A 21,221-nucleotide genomic window follows, 5' to 3' on the forward strand; every position below is an offset into this window, starting at 1 on the left:
ATATCTGCCGTCTCTGACCATCTTGTGTGTCATATCTGCCGTCTCTGACCATCTTGTGTGTCATATCTGCCGTCTCTGACCATCTTGTGTGTCATATCTGCCGTCTCTGACCATCTTGTGTGTCATATCTGCCGTCTCTGACCATCTTGTGTGTCATATCTGCCGTCTCTGACCATCTTGCGTGCTATGTCCGCAGTCTCTGACCATTTCTTGTACCATGTCCCAGTCTCTGATCATTTCTTATACCATGTCCGCAGTCTTTGACCATTTCTTGGGTCATGGCTGCAGTCTCTGACCATCTCTTGTATCCTGTGTGTAGTCTCTGACCATCTATTGTGTCATGTCTGCATACATTCTACAAGAGATGGTCAGAGACTGGGACATGGTACAAGAAATGGTCAGAGACTGCAGACATGATACAAGAGATGGTCAGAGACTGCAGTCTCTGTACATATCTTGTACCATGTCTGCAGTCTCTGACCATCTCTTGTATCCTGTGTGTAGTCTCTGATCATGTATTGTCATGTCTGCATACACGCTACAAGAGATGGTCAGAGACTGGGACATGGTACAAGAAATGGTCAGAGACTGCAGACATGATACAAGAGATGGTCAGAGACTGCAGTCTTTGTACATATCTTGTACCATGTCAGCAGTCTCTGTACATATCTTGTACCATGTCTGCAGTCTCTGATCATCTCTTGTATCCTGTGTGTAGTCTCTGATCATCTCTTGTATCCTGTGTGTAGTCTCTGACCATGTATTGTCATGTCTGCATACACGCTACAAGAGATGGTCAGAGACTGGGACATGATACAAGAGATGGTCAGAGACTGCAGTCTTTGTACATATCTTGTACCATGTCAGCAGTCTCTGTACATATCTTGTACCATGTCTGCAGTCTCTGACCATCTCTTGCATCCTGTGTGTAGTCTCTGACCATGTATTGTGTCATGTCTGCATACATGATACAAGGGATGGTCAGAGACTACAGACATGATACTACAGACTATGCAGTCTTTGACCATCTCGTGTACCATGTCTAAAGGTCCCTGACTACATCCCGTTCTGTGTCTGTCCCTGATATTGAATATTGTCTGAATTTTAGGTGTGGCCCTTTGGTTACTTTGGGGGCTGCACATGAGCCCCCCCCCCCCCCCCAAATATCATAAGAAAGTTGACCACCACTGCTTTAGAGAGACATTGCCTCCTTGCCCATTCAGTACAAGTGTCAGTGTCTCTGGAAAGGGCATTCCCCCAACCCACATACAATATACTTACCATTGTCCCTTCACAGTTGCCTGCTTCGCCGCAGCCAGTGACACTCCCTAGCACTTGGGGAGTATGGCGGAACATCTTACCTGCCCCCTGTGATGAGGTCTGGGACTAGCAGCCACTTTCCCAGAGTTTAAGAAAAAATAAATAAAAATAAAAATCAATGTGTAATTACCGTGGGGTTCTTGCGCTCGCTGGAGAATACATGAAGCAATGCAGACAAGAAGACGTTCACAACTACCAAGACTAGGAATACGACACAAGTGAAGATGAGCAGCGATCCCAGGACTGGGTCCAGGTTGATGACCTGAAATGAAACGGACAATTCAAGAAGAACTAGAATTATAGAAGAGGAGATGAGCGAGGGAATGACGGGAACTACATGTGAGCAGAACGAAACCCCTCTAGCGGGAAGTCTGAACAGAAAGGGCCAGATTCAGGTACGAGTTACGACGGCGTATCTCCAGATACGACCCCTGTGCGGGGTCGTATCTATGCGCCTGATTCTTAGACTCAGTTACGCATAGATTTCCCTAAAATCCGACCGGCGTGAGTCTCTTAGTTGCATATTTACGCTGGACGCTAGGTGGCGCTTCCGTATATTTACGCGTAGAATATGTAAATTGGGTAGATACGCCGATTCAGAAACGTACGTGCGCCCGGCGCATTTATTTACGTAGTTTACGTAAGGCTTTTTCCGGCGTGTAGTTACCCCTGCTATATGAGGCGTAGCCAATGTTAAGTATGGACGACTGGACAGCGTCGAATTTTCCGTCGTTTGCGAATAGGGCTTTGCGTAAGTTACGTTCACGTCGAAAGCATTGACTATTTGCGGCGTAATTAGGAGCATGCGCACTGGGATACGTTCACGGACGGCGCATGCGCCGTTCGTTAGAGACATCATTTACGTGGGGTCATGCTTTATTTGCATAAAACACGCCCACCTCTTCACAATTTGAATTAGGCGCGCTTACGCCGGCACATTTACGCTACGCCGCCGTAACTTCGGGCGCAAATTCTTTCAGAATACGGGACTCGCTTCTCAAAGTTACGGCGGCGTAGCGTATATGAGATACGCTACGCCCGCCTAAAGATAGGTGATTCTTACTGAATCCAGCCCAATATATTTACAAAAAATTTAATTTTGAAAATCTTCATAGCAGTACAATAGTCACCACTGCAGTGACATGGATGGTGTCACATAAGGGCATTGCACCATACAGAACAGAACTTGGAAGTCCTTGAGAGCTTTTGCCATAATGGAGAGAATTAGCAAAGAGTGGGGCGAGATTTATACCTTCACTACTCTTCTCAGCTGAGGAAGTGGAGCAGATCTTGTTCCCATTCAACAAAACTGATGCACAGAGAGAGCAGTTCAGCTGGAGATGCATGCCCTGGATCGCTCTGCCAGACTCCTTGCTCAGCTGATATTTGAGAGGGGCTGTTAACACTGCAGGCTCTGCTTGTGCAGTTTAATCACTGCACGGGTAGAGAGGCATGCGCACTATCGGCGGGCATGCCATGCACTGTACACCAGGTCTAATCTGGTGGGGATCTGCGGCAGTTTGATGTCAGAAAAACTTGCCAGAAGCGACTCATGCAGACCGCAGAGGAAGGAAGCAGCAGACAGAAATTACACTTAGAGCTAGTTTACAGTTGCTTCAAAACAAGGCTTCGGACAGGCTTTGTTAAAGCTCTCAGAATAACAGTTAAAGCTTCTGTCACTAAATATAATGATTAGCTTACAGTCCTGTATACACCTTGCTTTTGCTTGGTGCTTCAATGGGGCTTCGATGAGCCTTTGGTGAATCTTTAATGAGGCTTTGGTGGGGCTTCGATGAGCCTTTGGTGAGACTTCGATGAGCCTTTGGTGAGACTTCGATGAGCCTTTGGTGAGACTTCGATGAGCCTTTGGTGAGACTTCGATGAGCCTTTGGTGAATCTTTAATGAGGCTTTGGTGGGGCTTCGATGAGCCTTTGGTGAGACTTCGATGAGCCTTTGGTGAGACTTCGATGAGCCTTTGGTGAGACTTCGATGAGCCTTTGGTGAGACTTCGATGAGCCTTTGGTGAGACTTCGATGAGCCTTTGGTGAGACTTCGATGAGCCTTTGGTGAGACTTCGATGAGCCTTTGGTGAGACTTCGATGGGCCTTTGGTGAGACTTCGATGAGCCTTCGGTGAGACTTTGATGAGCCTTTGGTGAGACTTCGATGGGCCTTTGGTGAGACTTCGATGAGCCTTTGGTGAGACTTCGATGAGCCTTTGGTGAGACTTCGATGAGCCTTTGGTGAGACTTCGATAAGCCTTTGCCATAGACTTCTATGGAGGCTTTGAAGATGCTTTGAAGCACAACTAAAGCGACATGGGGTATAATTTTTTAAGCAAAGCCAAAGCAAGGCATAAACAGGACTGTAAGCTAACCGTTTTTTTATTTTTTAGTGACGGGAGCTTTGACTGGCATTCAGAGAGCTTTAACAAAGCCTGACAAGTACACACTATAGAGGGAGATTTATATATATATTTATGGTCCAAGGAAGGAAAACCGACCAACTGGTGTCAGGGTCATGTGTTGCCAAGGATCATTGATGGACATGGAGAGTGAAGGCTGGTCTATGGAGTCTAGTCCAAAAGAAGAACTACTGTAGATCAATATGCTGAGAAGGTGAATGCTGGTTCTGATAAAAAGGTGTCAGAACACACAAAGCATCGCAGTTTGTTGTGTATGGGGGCTGTGTAGTCGCACACCAGTCAGGGTGTCCATGTTGTCCCGTGTCCACAGCCAAAAGTGCCCACACTGGGCAGGTGAGCCTCAGAACTGGACCATGGAGCAGTAGAATAAGGTGGCCTGGTCCGATTCTTTCAAGAATGGTTTGAGGAACATAACAAGGAGTTCAAGGTGTTAACCTGGCCTCCAAATTCTCCATATCCAGTCAGGATGTGCTGGAAAAACAAACCCAGTCCATGGATCCTGTAAGGATCTGCTACTGATGGCTTGGTGCCAAACCCCACAGCATACCTTCAGAGGTCTAGTGGTGTCCATGCCACAGTGGGTTATGGCCATAATGTTATGATCAGTGGTTCTCAACCCTGTCCTCATGTACCCCCCAACAGGCCATGTTTGCAGGTTTTCCTTTATCTTAAACAGGTGCTTTAAATCAGAGTTAATGGCTTGGTACTTTGGACAGCTATTTTATCCAAGAGAAATTCCCAAAACATGGCCTGTTGGGGGAACCTGAGGACTGAGGAGGAGAACCACTGATGTAGAGCATGTCAACATGGGACATCCCATGGAGTGTGGTTGGAATTATTTGATATTATGTCTCTTACCTCATTATAATCAAATATCCCAATGAGAAGACTAAAAATGGTCACAAAGGCTTTCACAGGAGTTCTGTAGTCGCTGATAGTCCAACCAAACAGCAAATTGCACTGAAAGGAAAAGCAAGAAAACGTCACACAAGGTTCTTCCTCGTCACGACTGTCCTGGGTACAATTTTTGCAGCAGATGCAACCAATTTTTTTGTATTTTATGATGGTAACACAAAACCACAACGGTGATATTATAGTGTCAGTGAAAGTTATATTAACCCCTTCGTGCCTGAGGGTAAAACGAAGATGGATGGATGCACCCAGAAGGAAGAGGGGCGAAGATGGATGGATGCACCCAGAAAGAAGAGGGGCGAAGATGGATGGATGCACCCAGAAGAAAAAGGGGGCGAAGATGGATGGATGCACCCGGAAGGAAGAGGGACGAAGATGGATGGATGCACCTGGAAGGAAGAGGGGCGAAGATGGATGAATGCATGCACCCGGAAGGAAAAAGGGAAAAGATGGATGGATGCACTCAGAAGGAAGAGGAGCGAAGATGGATAGATGCACCCGGAAGGAAGAGGAGCCAAGATGGATGGATGCACCCGGAAGGAAGAGGGGAAAAGATGGATGGATGCACCCCGAAGGAAGAGGAGAAAAGATGAATGAATGCACCCGGAAGGAAGAGGGACGAAGATGGATGGATGCACCCAGAAGGAAGAGGGGGCGAAGATGGATGGATGCATGCACCCGGAAGTAAGAGGGACGAAGATGGATGCATGCACCCGGAAGGAAGAGGGGCGAAGATGGATGGATGCATGCACCCAGAAGGAAGAGGGGGCGAAGATGGATGGATGCATGCACCCGGAAGTAAGAGGGACGAAGATGGATGCATGCACCCGGAAGGAAGAGGGGCGAAGATGGATGGATGCACCCGGAAAGAAGAGGGGCGAAGATGGATGGATGCACCCGGAAGGAAGAGGGATGAAGATGGATGCACCCGGAAGGAAAAAGGGAAAAGATGGATGGATGCACCCAGAAAGAAGAGGGGCGAAGATGGATGCACCCGGAAGGAAGAGGAGCGAAGATGGATGGATAGATGCCCCTGGAAGGAAGAGGGGCGAAGATGGATGGATAGATGCCCCTGGAAGGAAGAGGGGCGAAGATGGATGGATGTAACTCGGAAGGAAGAGGGGGCGAAGATGGATGGATGCACCCGGAAGGAAGAGGGACGAAGATGGATGCACCCGGAAGGAAAAAGGGAAAAGATGGATGGATGCACCCAGAAAGAAGATGGGTGAAGATGGATGCACCCGGAAGGAAGAGGAGCGAAGATGGATGGATAAATGCCCCTGGAAGGAAGAGGGGCGAAGATGGATGGATAGATGCCCCTGGAAGGAAGAGGGGCGAAGATGGATGGATGTAACTCGGAAGGAAGAGGGGGCGAAGATGGATGCACCCAGGAGGAAGAGGAGCGAAGATGGATAGATGCCCCTGGAAGGAAGAGGGGTGAAGATGGATGGATGCACCCGGAAGGAAGAGGGATGAAGATGGATGGATAGATGCCCCTGGAAGGAAGAGGGGTGAAGATGGATGGATGCACTCGGAAGGAAGAGGGGCGAAGATGGATGGATGGATGCACCCGAAAGGAAGAGGAGCGAAGATGGATGGATAGATGCCCCTGGAAGGAAGAGGGGTGAAGATGGATGGATGCACCTGGAAGGAAGAGGGACGAAGATGGATGGATGCACCCGGAAGGAAGAGGGACGAAGATGGATGGATGCACCCGGAAGGAAGAGGGGGCGAACATGGATGGATGGATGCACCCAGAAGGAAGAGGGGTGAAGATGGATGGATGGCTTGGCAGTCAGCACCTCTCATCCAGATCTATCCAGCCCCAACTTTCCTTTTCTGAGGCATAGTGCCGGGGATTGGAGTGTGGGCAGACACAGAGGGGTAGGAGTGGGGGGGAAGAGGTTCAGATGGAGCCCTCTTTCCCATCCCATCTGTGTGTTGGGGGGGGGGGGGTGGTTGGTGTTGGCTTTGGGCACTGTGAAAGAGTAACAGACACTCTCAGCTTAGACAACTGCAGCCAGCAACCCAGCTGGGAAGCCATAGTCCAGTCTAAATAATGCATGATTCCAAACCCGAACTGTCCGGGTGAATCCTGGACGGGTGGCAACCCTAGAGTGTAAGGATCCTAAGGATATCAGTAATATATATGAATCTACTCACAGAGATGCTGTAAGCCACCAGGAGGATGATGATGGTGAGAAGGAAGCCGCTGATTTCATTCCAGGACTTCTGGAGGGTTGCTGTGATCAGATGCAGGTTGGGGTTTAAGTTGAGGAGGTGCCACAATTTAGCGGTCATAAGAGCGACAAGAAAGGCAACTCCATAACCTTGCGCTGAGTCGATCATCGCTGTCTCATAGAAGCTAATAAACCTGTATGGAAAAAAATAAACGCGATTGTCCATTATTACCCAATTTGTTGTATTTATTGCTCGCAGTATCTCAGGAGCCATTCACCTTCCTTTATTCCTGTGTGTGGTATGAACATGTTTGTTAAAGTGCTATTACACACAGAACAATGGGCCAGATTCACAGAAGAGATACGACGGTGTATCTCCTGAAACGCCGTCGTATCTCTTGTCGTATCTATGTGGCTGATTCATAGAATCAGTTCCGCATAGATAGCCCTAAGATCTGACAGGTGTAATTGACTTACACTGTCGGATCTTAGGATGCAGTACCTCGGCCGCCGCTGGGTGGAGTTTGCGTCGTTTTCCAGCGTCGGGTATGCAAATTAGCAGTTACGGCGATCCACGAAGGTTTTCGCGTTCGTTATGACGGCGCAAGTCTTTTTTTCCCGTCGCAACGTTAAGTGTGCTATTAACATGGTGTAAAATTACTCCACCCAGTCGCGATTCACAAACACGTCGGGCCGCCGTAATTTCGCACAAAGCACGTCGGGAAAATTGTGAACGGAGCATGCGCAGAACGTCCGGCGCGGGAGCACGCCTAATTTAAATGGTACACGCCCCATTTGAATTGGGCGGGCTTGCGCCGGACGGGTTTACGTTACACCGCCGCAAGTTTACAGGTAAGTGCTTTGAGAATCAGGCACTTACACTGAAAACTTGCGGCGGTGTAACGTAAACGGAATACGTTGCGCCGCCGCAATTGTACCTGAATCTGGCCCAATGTTCTTATGTAACAGCCTGATAATAGACATGTGCAATTCATTTGAATTTCGACAAATTTGTTAAATTCGGAAACAACTAATTTAACGAAAACCCTTTTAACAAATTTTTCCAAGTATTCGAAAATTTGCAAATTCGTCAATTCGCAAATTAGAAAATTCGTAAATTTTCAAATTCATCAATTCGCAAAATTCGTAAATTCAAAAATTCGCAAATTCATCATCTAATAAATTCGAAAATTCTTCAATTTGTAAATTCGAAAAACCCAAAAATTAAAAAATCTGAAATAATTAACTAACTATTAAATTATAGGTATTGGAATTTTTAATTATTTCAAAATTTGGCTGTAAGGGAATGTCATGTATACAAATTTATCCGAAGTTACGAATTATCCAAAATAACGAATGCCGGATAATTCGTAACTTCGGATAAATTCGTTATAAGTTATGTTTACTGACAAATTTGAAAGGAAATTCCAATGCCTACAATTTAATAGTTATTATTATTATTATTATTAGTTAGTTAGTTATTTTGGATTTTCTAAATTTCAGGTTTTCAAATTTTTGTATTTTCAGTCTTATTTTCGGATTTTCATTCTTATTTTCGGATTTTTTAATTTTACAAATTATCCGAAATGACGAATGCCGTATCGAAACAAATGGAACGTAATGAATTAATAATCAATAGCAATAATAAAAACTTGTTATTATTTATTATTTAATTTGTTCCATTCCATTTGTTTAGATGCAGCATTCGTTATTTGGGAATTCGTTACGTTCACTAATACCGCGTACACACAACCGTTTTTCATGACGAAAAAAATTCCATTTTTTAAATTGGTCATTAAAAACGATCGTGTGTAAGCTCCACAGCATTTTTCTCGACGAAAATGTAAAAAATTTAGAACCTGCTCTATTTTTTCTCATCATTTTTCTCGTCGCGAAAAACGGTCGTGTGTAGGCTTTAACCACGGGGAAAAAACGCGCATGCTCAGAAGCAAATTATGAGAAGGGAAATTTGCATAATCAGCTCAAAGGGTGGCGCCATTCGAATGGAACTTCCCCTTTATAGTGCCGTCGTACGTGTTGTATGTCACCGCGCTTTGCTCGAGTGTTTTTTTCGTGTGTATGCAAGGCAGGCTTGACAAGAATCACGTCGAGAAAAACTTCGTTTTTTTTTCCCATGACATGAAAAACTGTCGCGTGTACGCGGCATAACAGACACATTTTAAGGGAAATTATAATACCTATAATTTAATAGTTAGTTATAATTAGTTGGTTAGTTTGTTTATTCTTTTCGAATTTTCGGATTTTCTTTTGGATTTTCAAATTTCCAAACGTTCGGATATACGAATTTTAACATTTACAAATACCACATCTAAACAAATCCAACAAAACAAATTAAAATTTCTTCGAAGTTTACGAACTTATTCGAAATAACGAATTTCGATCATAAAATGACCAAATAGCGTCACCTTACCTTGAGTGATCAACGTGGTAGCGATTTATATCCCGCCTCCTAAGAATTATCCGCTTAATATAGAGCCCAGTGTTGGCACAACTTATGAAAATAATGCAGAGATCCAGTAAGTTGTGCGTCTGACGGAAATACGACCATTTCTGGTCTTTGAGACGCATCACCTGAAAAGGAAATACGGATCTGGTCTATTGCCAACTCCTGCACATTGTATGGAGACATTCAAGATCTGGATATTTGCCAGGATAGCATTCAGGAAAGGACTGAGAACCTCTGGTCCATGGGGGTCATATACAACCAAGTGGCCCTTTCATGGAAGGGACAGATTTCTATTATTAAGGGTAATTTTTTTTTTTTTTAAATGTCATCTTCAGTTAAAGTAGAATTCCGGAATACCACCTAACCAAACTACCGTAAGTCTTAAAACTGTACCTTCCCCCCTCCTAACACCCAGGGCCGGGACAAGAGGTGGGCAGAAGGGAAAAAACTGCCCTGGGCACTGTGAATTTTGGGGGGCAACACAAGGAGATTGAAGGGAGGGGATTTGTGCTTGGATACCCCATCACCCATCTCAATTAATGGCATCTCAGTCTTGGTCTGTAGGGTTCAATATTGGCCCACTCTTTGCAGCTATAACAGTTATTACTCTTCTGAGAAGGCCGTCCACAAGGTTTAGGAGTGTGTCTATGGGAATGTTTGACCATTCTTCCAGAAGCGCATTTGTGAGGTCAGGCACTGATGTCCTGGCTCGCAGTCTCCGCTCTAATTCATCCCAAAGGTGTTCTATCAGATTGAGGTGCAGGCCAGTCAAGTTCCTCCACCCCAAACTCGTTCATCCATATTTTTATGGATCTTGCTTTGGGCACTGGTCCACTGGGATTATGGTGTGGGGTTGTTTTTCAGGGGTTGGGCCCCTTAGTTCCAGTGAAGGGAACTCTTAAGAAATCAGCATACCAAGACATTTTGGACAATTTCATGCTCCCAACTTTGTGGGAACAGTTTGGGGACGGCCCCTTCCTGTTCCAACATGACTGCCCACCAGTGCACAAATCAAGGTCCATGTTTGGGGTGTAGGTACTTGACTGGCCTGCACCTCAACCCGATAGAACACCTTTGGGATGAATTGGAGCAAGGACTGAGAGCCAGGACTTCTCATCCAACATTAGTGCCTGACCTCACAAATGCTCTTCTGGAAGAATGGTCAAACACTCCCATAGACACCCTCCTAAACCTTGTGGGCGGCCTTCCCAGAAGAGTTGAAGCTGTTATAGCCGCAAAGGGCGGGGCCAACTCAATATTGAACCCTACAGACTAAGACTGGGAGGCCATTAAAGTTCATGTGAGTGTAAAGGCCGGTGTCCCAATACTTTTGGTAATATAGTGTATCTGGAAAGACATCCCCTCATCTACTGGGCCCCACACAGTTGCATCTCAACAGTAATCTATATCTCATAATATCCTTATTTCAAATTGTATTTGCAAGAAGAGAATACTTCACAGGAACTCATAACCTAATTTTTGTAAAGTTCTTTAGGTATATGGTGATTGGGTCTTTCTTACCTGAATTATAATGGTGTACAGTAAAATGAGGAAAAACAGAATATCAGCCCCAAGCTGCAAGGTCACCGTTGTGTCAGTGGTCGAGTAAAGACGCATGATCTGCAGGTCAATGGATGGCACTAAGCCTCCTGTGATAGGGAGGGACAAGGGTTAGATTCAGCTACAAGCAGAACGCATTATAGTGAATGCCAAGCAAATAGAAAAATAGACAGTTAAAATACAAATTATGAAGATATCTTAACTGTGAAAGGATGTACAGCTAGGTTTGTGGTCCAAGCACCCCTGTTACAAAGCACAGACAGGTCCCGTACCTCCAGAGAGGCAGCAACACACATTGATCAAAAGCACAACCCAAGCTTACTGATTGGACGATGAGGGAACAGCAGTGCACTCTGGGCCACCAGTTCTCCTGTACGGAGCCCAGGCAGCTGGGTGAATGTAGGCAGGGAGGGTGAGGAGGCAATTACTGGAACCGATCTCCTGTATGGCTCTCTCCGCAGCAGCTGAAAGCTGCCTTCTCCTCCTCTCCCTCCCATGGCCGTATTTAATGTTGATTGGACCCTGGGCAAAAAAATTCTTCGGGCCTCCCCCCCCCCATGCAATTTTGCCCCCCACCTGCCCTGAGACATTTAATAAATATCAGCTAGACTTAAAATCAGTTTATCGGATCAGGCAGTGGTTGCGATTGGTTGCCAGAGGATACAGCATATCATTACCACTTACTGACTGGTTGCTAGAGGTTACAGCACATGATTTATTTTTGTTGATTGGTTGCTAGAGATCACTGTACAGTAATACTGCTCACTGATTGGTTGCTAGATAAATATTAATGACAGTTATTTACATGTAAACACAGGGTCTGCAGGTGAGTCATCTGTACACGATGATAGGGCAGAGCTGGGCAGCATTAGTAGCAGCACTTCACACTGAGATATCAGGACACAGCACATGACTAAAACCTCAAGGGAATTTAAACTGGGATGGTTGGCAGCTGCTTTGGGCCCCATGACAGGGTCCAGGGCAGCTTCCCCTTTTGCCCTGCCTTAAAGACGGCCCTGCTCCCTCATCCAGGCTTTCAACTGCTGCAGAGCGAGCCCTACAGGGGAACGGTTCCAGTAATCCCCCCCCCCCCCCAGCATGACGGAGCATCTTGCCAAAAGTGATAACTAAGTGGTTGGGGAACAACACATCAACATTTTGGGGCCATGGCCAGAAAACTCCCCAGACCTTAATCCAATTGAGAACTTGTGGTCAATCCTCAAGAGGCGGGTGAACAAAAAAAAACACAAATTCTGATAAACTCCAAGCATTGATTATGCAAGGATGGGGGGCTACCATCAGTCAGGATGTGGCCCAGAAGTTAATTGACAGCATGCCGGGGGGAATTACATAGGTCTTGGGGGAAAAAAAGGGTCAACACTGCAAAATATCCGTCAATAAAAGCTTCATGTAATGGTCAATAAAAGCCTTGGACACTTATGAAATGCTTGTAATTACACTTCAGTATCCCATAGTAACATCTGACAAAAAGATCTAAAAACACTAAAAAAGACTTTGTGAAAACGAATGTAACGGTATGGCCCGTGGGACCCAGAGGCTCTTGAAGGATGCGGGGTACTCCTGTGTCAGCTTCACCAATGACTCTTGTGTCTAGGGTCATCCTATGTCCACTAGGGGCATAGGATGACTGAGAAATTATATCATGGATTACATGAGATGGGACAGTAATGATAATTCACGTATTGCCGGATATCTTGAAATATTACAAGTTGTTCATTCTGAACACAACAGGTCAATAGAGTGTCTTCTTCAATGTGGAACATAGACTGTTGAGATGTTAATTGATGTTAATCACCTCCAGCGACCTGGCTGTAGTGATAAAAGCTTGCTGTGATTGCATTCTATTGTCTATTGTGCTAATTAAGTCTGCCTCTCAAGAACCTTTTATTGTGTGAAGTTCTATTGATGATAATATGTGTTGTGACTTAGCACCCTCTAAAGGTCAGACATCTGACTTACGTCTACAAAGGAATGTGTATTGTGTAGCAGGTGAGAATAACTTATCGCAGAGTCAGAACGTCTGGGTAACGATTAGTAATTAGTTCATGTAGATTATCTGAATGTCATTATCTAAAGGAATGTGTATTGAGCACCCATTGTGTAATGTTGTGGGTGGAGTTAAGCCATTGTTTCTTGGGAATTCTAACTGTATATAACAAGCCTGAGTTTACCATTAAAGTATTCATTCTGTTTGGAACCAGAGAACAGAGCTGTGTCTCGTTATTCTGGGGAAAATCCAATGGGTCCTGTCTGCTGGATTGTGGAGTGTCAATAAGCTGTCTTGGGTTGGTGGAATGGAATATCGTAACGGCGTTAACCCCTGACCGTTACTATTAATATTTGTGTCATTCTCAAAACTTTTGGCCCTATTACAGTAGATCTGCCTTGAGTTCAGCTTTAAAGAGGAGTAAAGGCTTTTTTAGCTGTTACTTTACCGATCACAGTGGTCTCCAGGATAAAGGTTACAATGGCAAAGAGGTTGATGTTGGCATTGTACACATTGAACTCCACAAAAAAAACTTTGGTCAAGCCGTCTAGCCAATAACTGCTTTCCAGCTGATCAAGAATACTGTAGAAATAATACAGAGATTAAATAGTTAACTTTGTTTTGACGCCATTTGGGTAAAAAAAAAATTATATACTGAGCTGAATGGTTAATTATACACATCTGAATTTGCTGAGCCTTCCATGGCCATTGGTCAAAATAGACGCAAGGGTGTCAAATTCAATTTCATCATGGGCCGCATTACGATTGCCCTCAAAAGGGCCAGTTGTATTTGTAAGATTAGATGTCCAGCGCATCCCCTCCCCCTTACATTAGATGTCAAGAGCCACCCCACCATCAGAAGTTGAGTCCCCCACTCTCCCTTACATCACAGTGCACCGCCCTTTCCTTTATGCTGCTGCTGGGAAGAAGCTGGATGCATTGCTTGAAAGCAGAAAGTAAGGGTCTGGAGTAGGACCGGAGGAGGGCCACATGAAATGGCCTGGAGGGCCGGATTCGGCCCGCGGGCCTTGTGTTTGAAACCTGTGAAATAGAGCATCTGAGATTTGACCCATGCTACCCCATTGATTTACATGGTTCACCCAGGAGATAAGTCAGGCAATGCATATGTGGATTAAAGGATTAGTCTACTCAAAAGTTACAGCGGCGTAATAGTAGAGCCCTGTGGGAGTCAGCCCCTGGCTTCTCATGTGCCTTGGATACTGCAGTGGTGAAATCCCCCTGTCGCAATTCCTTCCCACCTGGGAATTTCTGGCGTTCTCACCCACCTTTGAAACTGAAAATTGAAGAAACTGTATTACGGAAGAGGTAGAGGTAAAGGGATAAGTCCTATGTGGGAATGGCTACCCAAACTTTCTAAATAAAAGGCCAGCGGCATAAGTTGAAAGGGGCGCTTCACAACAACAGGGAGAACTAAGAAGGAAAGTCTGTGCCAGAGGGGATTTCACCTGGGGATGATACTAAATCTATACTTCGAGAGATCTCAATTTCTGCAATCGCATGAATAGCCTTGAGCCCTGGAAACGAAAATAATTTGCTCCGCATTGACTTCAATGGGATGCAATACCGAATGCGGCCAGAGGTGGGAGGCGCAAGAGGACACCGAAAACGGCCGAAAAGGCCAGAGGACACTTCGGTTCGTTTCCTGCGCCCCTGTACCTCAGGCCAAATAAGGTACTGCAGGCCTATTTAGCTTGAATTCTGCTCGTCTTGCGAGTCAACACTCACAAACGAGTCAGAATTAAAAAAAATAAGTTGCTCGCAAATCAAAACGCTCTCAAACCAAGTTACTCTTAAACCGAGGTTCCACTGTACTCTGCTTGTCTTGTATTGTTTTCCTACAATTGTAAGTCGTTTGTATGTACAGCATTCTTGTTTAGTAAGCACATTAAAGCGGAGGTTCAACCTTAGACAGCACATTTCCCCCTTAGATTCCTGCTCGTTTTGTCTAGGGGAATCGGCTATTTGTTTTAAAATATGAGCATTACTTACCCGTTTACGAGATGCATCCTCTCCGTCGCTTCCGGGTATGGGCTGCGGGAATGGGCGTTCCTTCTTGATTGACAGTCTTCCGAGAGGCTTCCGACGGTCGCATCCATCGCGTCACGATTTTCCGAAAGAAGCCGAACGTCGGTGCGCAGGCGCAGTATAGTGCCGCACCGACGTTCGGCTTCTTTCGGCTACGAGTGACGCGATGGATGCGACCGTCGGAAGCCTCTCGGAAGACTGTCAATCAAGAAGGAACGCCCGCTCCCGAAGACCCATACCCGGAAGCGACGGAAGAAGATGCATCTCGAAAACGGGTAAGTACAGCTGATATTTTAAAACAAATAGCCGATTCCCCTAGACAAAACGAGCAGGAAGCCAAGGGGAAAAGATAAAAAAATAAATAAATGGTTGAACTCCCGCTTTAATATACTACAGGAGCTTCTGCTTCCTTGCTTTACTGAAAAGTGACCTAAAAGATGCAAAGCTATGTATACCCCTTGTGGTTTAGATGTATATAGCACATACTGTATCACCATGTCATACCTGGCTGCAGATGTATTGTCCAGGCCTATCTCTGTCACATAGCCACCTCCAGAGTAGTAACCTTGCTGCGCCCAGATAGGATACCCTCCAAGCTCCTCTTCCGAGTAGTATGACCACATGTCCCCTGGGGTATCGTTGTTGCGGACAACGCTCCACTGAGGACTGTAGCTGCTGGTGTCCTCAGAGTCATAGAGTTCTGCATTTCCACCACTGGTAGGGACTCTCCTCAGCTGCCGGATTCGGGGGCTGCCCACGAGGAAGCAGTTCCCGTCTGTAATGAAGCCTGGAGCAATGCAACAGAACAGGAAAATCATGAAAAATTAAGTCAGAGAAACAGTTAAAGCGGAGGTTCACCCTAAAAACATGTATATAACATTACATTCTGCATACTTCCAACATTTACAGTAGGCTGTTTTTATTTTGCTGTACATACCGTATTATTGCTATTTTCCACCTGGCTTCCGGGTACACACTCCCGCGGGAGTAGGCGTTCCTATGCAGAGGCGCAGAGTCATGTGGGACTTCGCCCAGATGATTGACGTCTTGAGAAAAACTTCCCCTCGGCGGATAAGGCGTGTCACGAGTTTCCGAAAGTAGCCGGACTGCGAGTCGGCTCTATACGGCACCTGCGCACCGACTAGGAGCCGTGTAGAGCTGACTGCGCAGGCGCCGTATAGAGCCGACTCGCAGTTCGGCTACTTTCGGAAACTCGTGAAATAACTAAATATTAAATTATAGGTATTCTAATTTCTTTTAAAATTTGTCTGTTAGTGAACGTAACGAATATGAATTTATCCAAAGTTACAAATTATCCGAAATATAGAAAGCCGTATCTAAACGAAGGGAATGGAACGCATTAATAATAATAAATAATATTAAAAACTTTTTATTATTATTATTTATTATTAATTCGTTACGTTTGTAACCTCGGATAAATTCATATTTGTTACGTTCACTAACAGCCTAATTTGAAAGGAAATTCAAATACCTATATAGTGGAACCTCGTATTGCGGTTAACGAGCATTTCGCAATACGAGCACTGTATTTAAAAAAATCATAACTCGGTTTGTAAGTGTTGTCTAGCAAAATGAGCAGGATTCAGGTTAAAGCCATGTGCAGTACCATCTTTGGCCTGAGGTGGTGGGGGGTGGCGCTGGAGCTGAGCCGAACGGCACCAATTGCAGCCGATCGTATCTTTGGCTCCGTTTAAGGTCCGAATTCAGGCAAAAATTTGGACCCGATTCATTCCGGAATCGGAGAACAGGGAAGCACCGGACCCCCTGCTGCGAGCCGCGGCCTGCAGCTAGTGTGAACCCGGCCTGAAGATACTTTTTATTGGAGAAGGAAAGAGTATACATTATGTCCAGGCACCTGTAGCGTCCTTGCAAAGCCCTGTTGGGAGTTGGTACACTCTGTGAACTTTGGGGGTCTTTAAGCTCCGCGAGACAAGTGCGTAAAACCGTGTCAGTAAAGCAAAGGGTCTTTATTGGTGACCAAACAAAACAAAATAAAGCTTTTCTTCAGCATCCAAAACGTCACAACAAAAGTCCTGCTTGTTTCCAGCATAAATTAGGAAAAAGTCTTTCTTCAGAAAAAACAGCCAAAAGAAAGGCACATACGTTTTTAGTAAGAAGTCCTCCAGACCTTCCCTGCAGACACAGCTTCACTTCCAAACTACTCACAAGTCCTCTCTGAGCAGCTAGCAGACTTCCATCTTGTCCTCACAGGTGCACTCTCCCAACTCACTCACTCCCTCCAGCATCACTTCCTGCTTTAATGGGTGGTTGTCTGAGATTTTAACCCCTTGTGCGCTGGCTTCCAGGGTTTAGGAGTGGAGGCTCCATCCCACCCAAATAACACTTTGGAGCCTCCAAAATTCCAGGCCCCAAACTACTTTATTAAGATAGAGAAGACTGCAAGCCAGTCCTCTCTGAATTAGCGCCTGCCTGGAACTTTTCACCCACTTTTGGGTGACCCCCTGAACCTTCTACCTCTATTTAAATGGACCATAGTCCAAACAGTGGTGCCGTATAGCACCCGTCCAGTACCCACCCCCTGTGTCCTGTACATATCCCCCCCCTCTGCCTCAACGCGGAGGTGTTGGAGGCAACAGTAGACACCATACAATGGACTCGGGAGAGGGCATCGGCATTCTGATGCTGTCTCCCGGGTCTGTGCTCTACCATGAAATTGAACTCCTGCAGAGACAGAAACCACCTTGTTACCCTGGCATTGGTGTGTTTGTTCTGTCTCATCCACGTAAGAGGAGCATGGTCTGATATAAGGCGAAACTTCCTACCTAGGAGAAAATAACGCAGGGAGTCCAAAGCCCACTTGATGGCAAGACATTCGCGCTCCACCACCGCATAGTTTTTCTCAGCTGGCGTCAGTTTCCTACTAAGAAAAACGATTGGATGCTCCTCTCCGTTGATTTCTTGAGACAGAACTGCTCCTAGCCCTTCACTTGAGGCATCTGTCTGCACTACAAAATCCTTAGAAAAATCTGGCGCCACAAGCACCAAACGGCATTCTTTTATACTGGAAGTGACCTTCCGGGGTAGAGAAAGCTGTTTTCTCTCTGGCCTCCTTGGTCAGGGGAATCTGCCAGTAACCTTTTGTGAGGTCCAGCGTGGTGATGTACCTGGCAGGACCCAATCTCTCAATCAGCTCATCTACCCGTGGCATGGGGTATGCATCGAACTTGGAGACCTCGTTGAGTTTTCTAAAATCGTTGCAGAAGCGGAGAGTACCATTGGGTTTGGGCACCAACACGATTGGACTGGACCACTCGCTCTGCGACTCTTCGATGACCCCAAGTTCGAGCATCCTTTTAACCTCTCCAGACACTGACACTCTATGAGCTTCTGGGATACGGTAGGGTTTAAGCCGGATTTTCACCTTGGGCTCGGTCACAATGTCATGCTCAATGACGTTGGTGAGCCCTGGCAACCCTGAAAACATGTCCCTATTCCTTTGCAGAAATTCTTTTACTTGCTGGGTTTGGGGCCTAGTTAGGGTAGCCGCAACCTGCACCAGGTTGATCCCTACATGGTCCCCTAACTGTACCGCCACCACCGCGGACACCGGTTCTCTGTCTCTCCAGAGCTTCAACAAATTTATGTGATAAATCTGGTAGGGTTTTCTTTTTCCTGGTTGGTGTACCTTATAGTTTACCTCACCCACTTTCTCTACTACTTCAAATGGACCTTGCCACTTGGCCAAGAACTTGCTCTCCACTGTGGGTATTAGGACAGCTACCCTGTCTCCTACTTGTAACTGTCTCACTTTAGCCGACCGATTATATACCCTTCTTTGGGCATCCTGAGCCTTCTGCATGTGCTCTCTCACCATCGGCATCACTTTAGCCACCCTTTCTCGCATTTGAGAAATATGCTCTACCACGGTTTTGTGCGGGGAGGACTCACTTTCCCACGTTTCCTTTACCAGATCAAGCAACCCCCGGGGCCTTCGTCCGTACACCAGCTCAAATGGCGAGAAACCCGTGGATGCCTGAGGTACCTCCCGGATAGCGAACAACAGGGCAGGGAGTAACATGTCCCAATCTTTCCCGTCTTTCTGGACCACTCTTTTTAACATGGACTTTAGAGTTTTGTTAAACCTCTCAACTAGGCCATCGGTCTGCGGGTGATAGACGGACGTCCGCAACTGCTTAATCTGAAACAGCCTGCACAAGTCCGCCATCACCTTTGACATAAAAGGGGTGCCCTGATCCGTTAGTATTTCCTTGGGGAACCCAGTACGTGAGAACATTTGAAATAACTCCCGGGCAATGGCCTTAGAGGACGTTTTTCTCAATGGGACTGCTTCTGGGTATCTAGTGGCGTAGTCTAGGATGACCAATATGTATTGGTACCCCCTTGCCGACTTTACCAGGGGTCCCACAAGATCCATAGCGATCCGCTCAAATGGGACCTCAATAATTGGCAAGGGTACTAGGGGGTTTCTATAGCGGGGCACTGGGGCAGTTATCTGGCAAACAGGACAAGACTCACAATATCTTTTAACCTCAGCCTTCACCCCTGGCCAGTAAAACCGATCGGTTATCCTGGCCTCCGTTTTCTCCGCCCCCAGGTGTCCTCCCAGTGCGTCGTTGTGGGCTAGATCAAGGAGCATCCGCCTATAGGGTTGAGGGACCAGCAACTGCTCTATGGGTTCCCCTCGGCTCTCAGCCACACGATAGACTAGGTCCCCCTTCAACGCAAAATGAGGAAACCTCTGATCTGCACCTGGTATTTGTGAAACCCCATCAATGACAGAAACCTGCTCTCGAGCGTTCACTAAGGTAGGATCCTGTAACTGGGCGGTGCCAAACGCACCCCTGGGTACATCCAGGTCTGGATGCACTGGCCTTGGGGATGTTTCCCCCTCACCCTCCTCAATCGGGGAGAGCTCCTCGTCATCCTCCCCCAGCATGACTTGTAATGGGGAGACTTCCCCCCCCTCAGAGTTCAACTTGGTTTTGAGACCTGACACAGGACCACTATTATTAGAACTAAGATTCTCTGCAACGTCATTATCACCAACAGGTATTTCCACATTAGAGGGGTGTGTTGTGGAGGTTTCAGGCCCGGATCCCCCAGACTCTGTCCCTTCCAAGCTCAGTGTCCCCAGTTCTCCTGGCAGACCCGTCTGTACCTGGTCCCATAGTTCCAAAAATAGTGGACAGTCCCGCCCCACTATGATGTCATGTATCAAGCTTTTTACCACCCCAACCTCCTGGGTAACCGAGGTATGGCCATAGGACACAGTTACCGGGACCAAGGGGTACTCCTTGGTGTCCCCATGGATACATACTACCCGTAGAGTCTTAGTTACTGGGCCTATCCTCCCAAGCACCCTGGCATGTACGAGTGTGACCATGCTGCCGGAGTCCAGTAGAGCCCTGGCAGGAAGGTGGTTCACCCACACTTCGCACTCAAACCGTCCTGCAGCCAGGTCAAGATGAGTGGTACACACACTTCGCATATAGAAGGAGCTTCTCCGACCAGTTCCGCACTCCATAGGCTCCTCCTGCAGTGGGCATTGTGCCCGGGTATGCCCCCAGGACCGACATCGCCAACATTGTATGTCTCCCATCTTTGGTACAGGAACCGACCTCCGTGGTTCTAGGGCAGATGGTGTAAACCTGCGGACGCCAACATCTGGCAAGGCTTCTCTCCTCAGGTTGGTGACTGGTCTGGGTGTCCTTGGCGTGGGTTCTCGACGCTTGGTAGGCCCAAGCAGGTCCTCCACCACGGTGTACCGTTCAACCAGCTCGACCAGCTGGTCAGCATTAGTAGGGTTTCCATGGCTTACCCAGCGCTGTAGGTCATCTTGTAGGGACCGTAGGTACCGGTCCATCACCACTCGTTCCACCATTTGTGGACCTGACAACTTTTCTGGCTGCAGCCATTTTTTAACCAACTGAATTAGTTCATGCATTTGGGACCTGGGGGGTTGGTCAGGTTTGTACCGCCAGCGATGCACCCTTTGAGCCCGGACGGCTGTGGTCACTCCCAGGCGGGCCAGGATCTCGGTTTTTAGACGCTCATAGTCCCTGATGTGCTCAACTGGGAGGTCAAAATAGGCTTTTTGCGGGTCACCAGTGAGGAAAGGGGAGATAATGCCAGCCCATTGGTCCCGGGGCCACCCCTCTCTCTCTGCTATCCTTTCAAAGGTGGTGAGAAAGGCTTCCACGTCATCGCTGGGCGTTAGTTTTTGCAAAAAATGGCTGGCCCTCACAGACACTGGGTTGCTAGTGGCAACGACCGCTTGCACTTGTCCCTGAGCCAGCTGCT

The 21,221-nt window shown here is 46.7% G+C and overlaps 1 protein-coding gene across 1 annotated transcript in view; it reads right to left on the reverse strand.

Annotated features, from left to right (window-relative positions):
* PKD1L3 (polycystin 1 like 3, transient receptor potential channel interacting) overlaps positions 1-21,221 on the reverse strand; it is a 99,535-nt gene that overhangs the window by 898 nt on the left and 77,416 nt on the right. Inside the window, exons 46-52 of the mRNA XM_040327788.1 lie at positions 15,423-15,705; positions 13,321-13,454; positions 10,826-10,953; positions 9,269-9,429; positions 6,821-7,031; positions 4,604-4,705; positions 1,451-1,582 (exon numbers count right to left, since the gene is read on the reverse strand). Of these exons, the coding sequence (XP_040183722.1) occupies positions 1,451-1,582; positions 4,604-4,705; positions 6,821-7,031; positions 9,269-9,429; positions 10,826-10,953; positions 13,321-13,454; positions 15,423-15,705 (1,151 nt within the window). The remainder of the gene's footprint in view (positions 1-1,450; positions 1,583-4,603; positions 4,706-6,820; positions 7,032-9,268; positions 9,430-10,825; positions 10,954-13,320; positions 13,455-15,422; positions 15,706-21,221) is intronic.

The sequence above is a fragment of the Rana temporaria genome, chromosome 11 (genome assembly GCF_905171775.1).
Source record: "Rana temporaria chromosome 11, aRanTem1.1, whole genome shotgun sequence".
Lineage (NCBI taxonomy): Eukaryota > Metazoa > Chordata > Amphibia > Anura > Ranidae > Rana > Rana temporaria.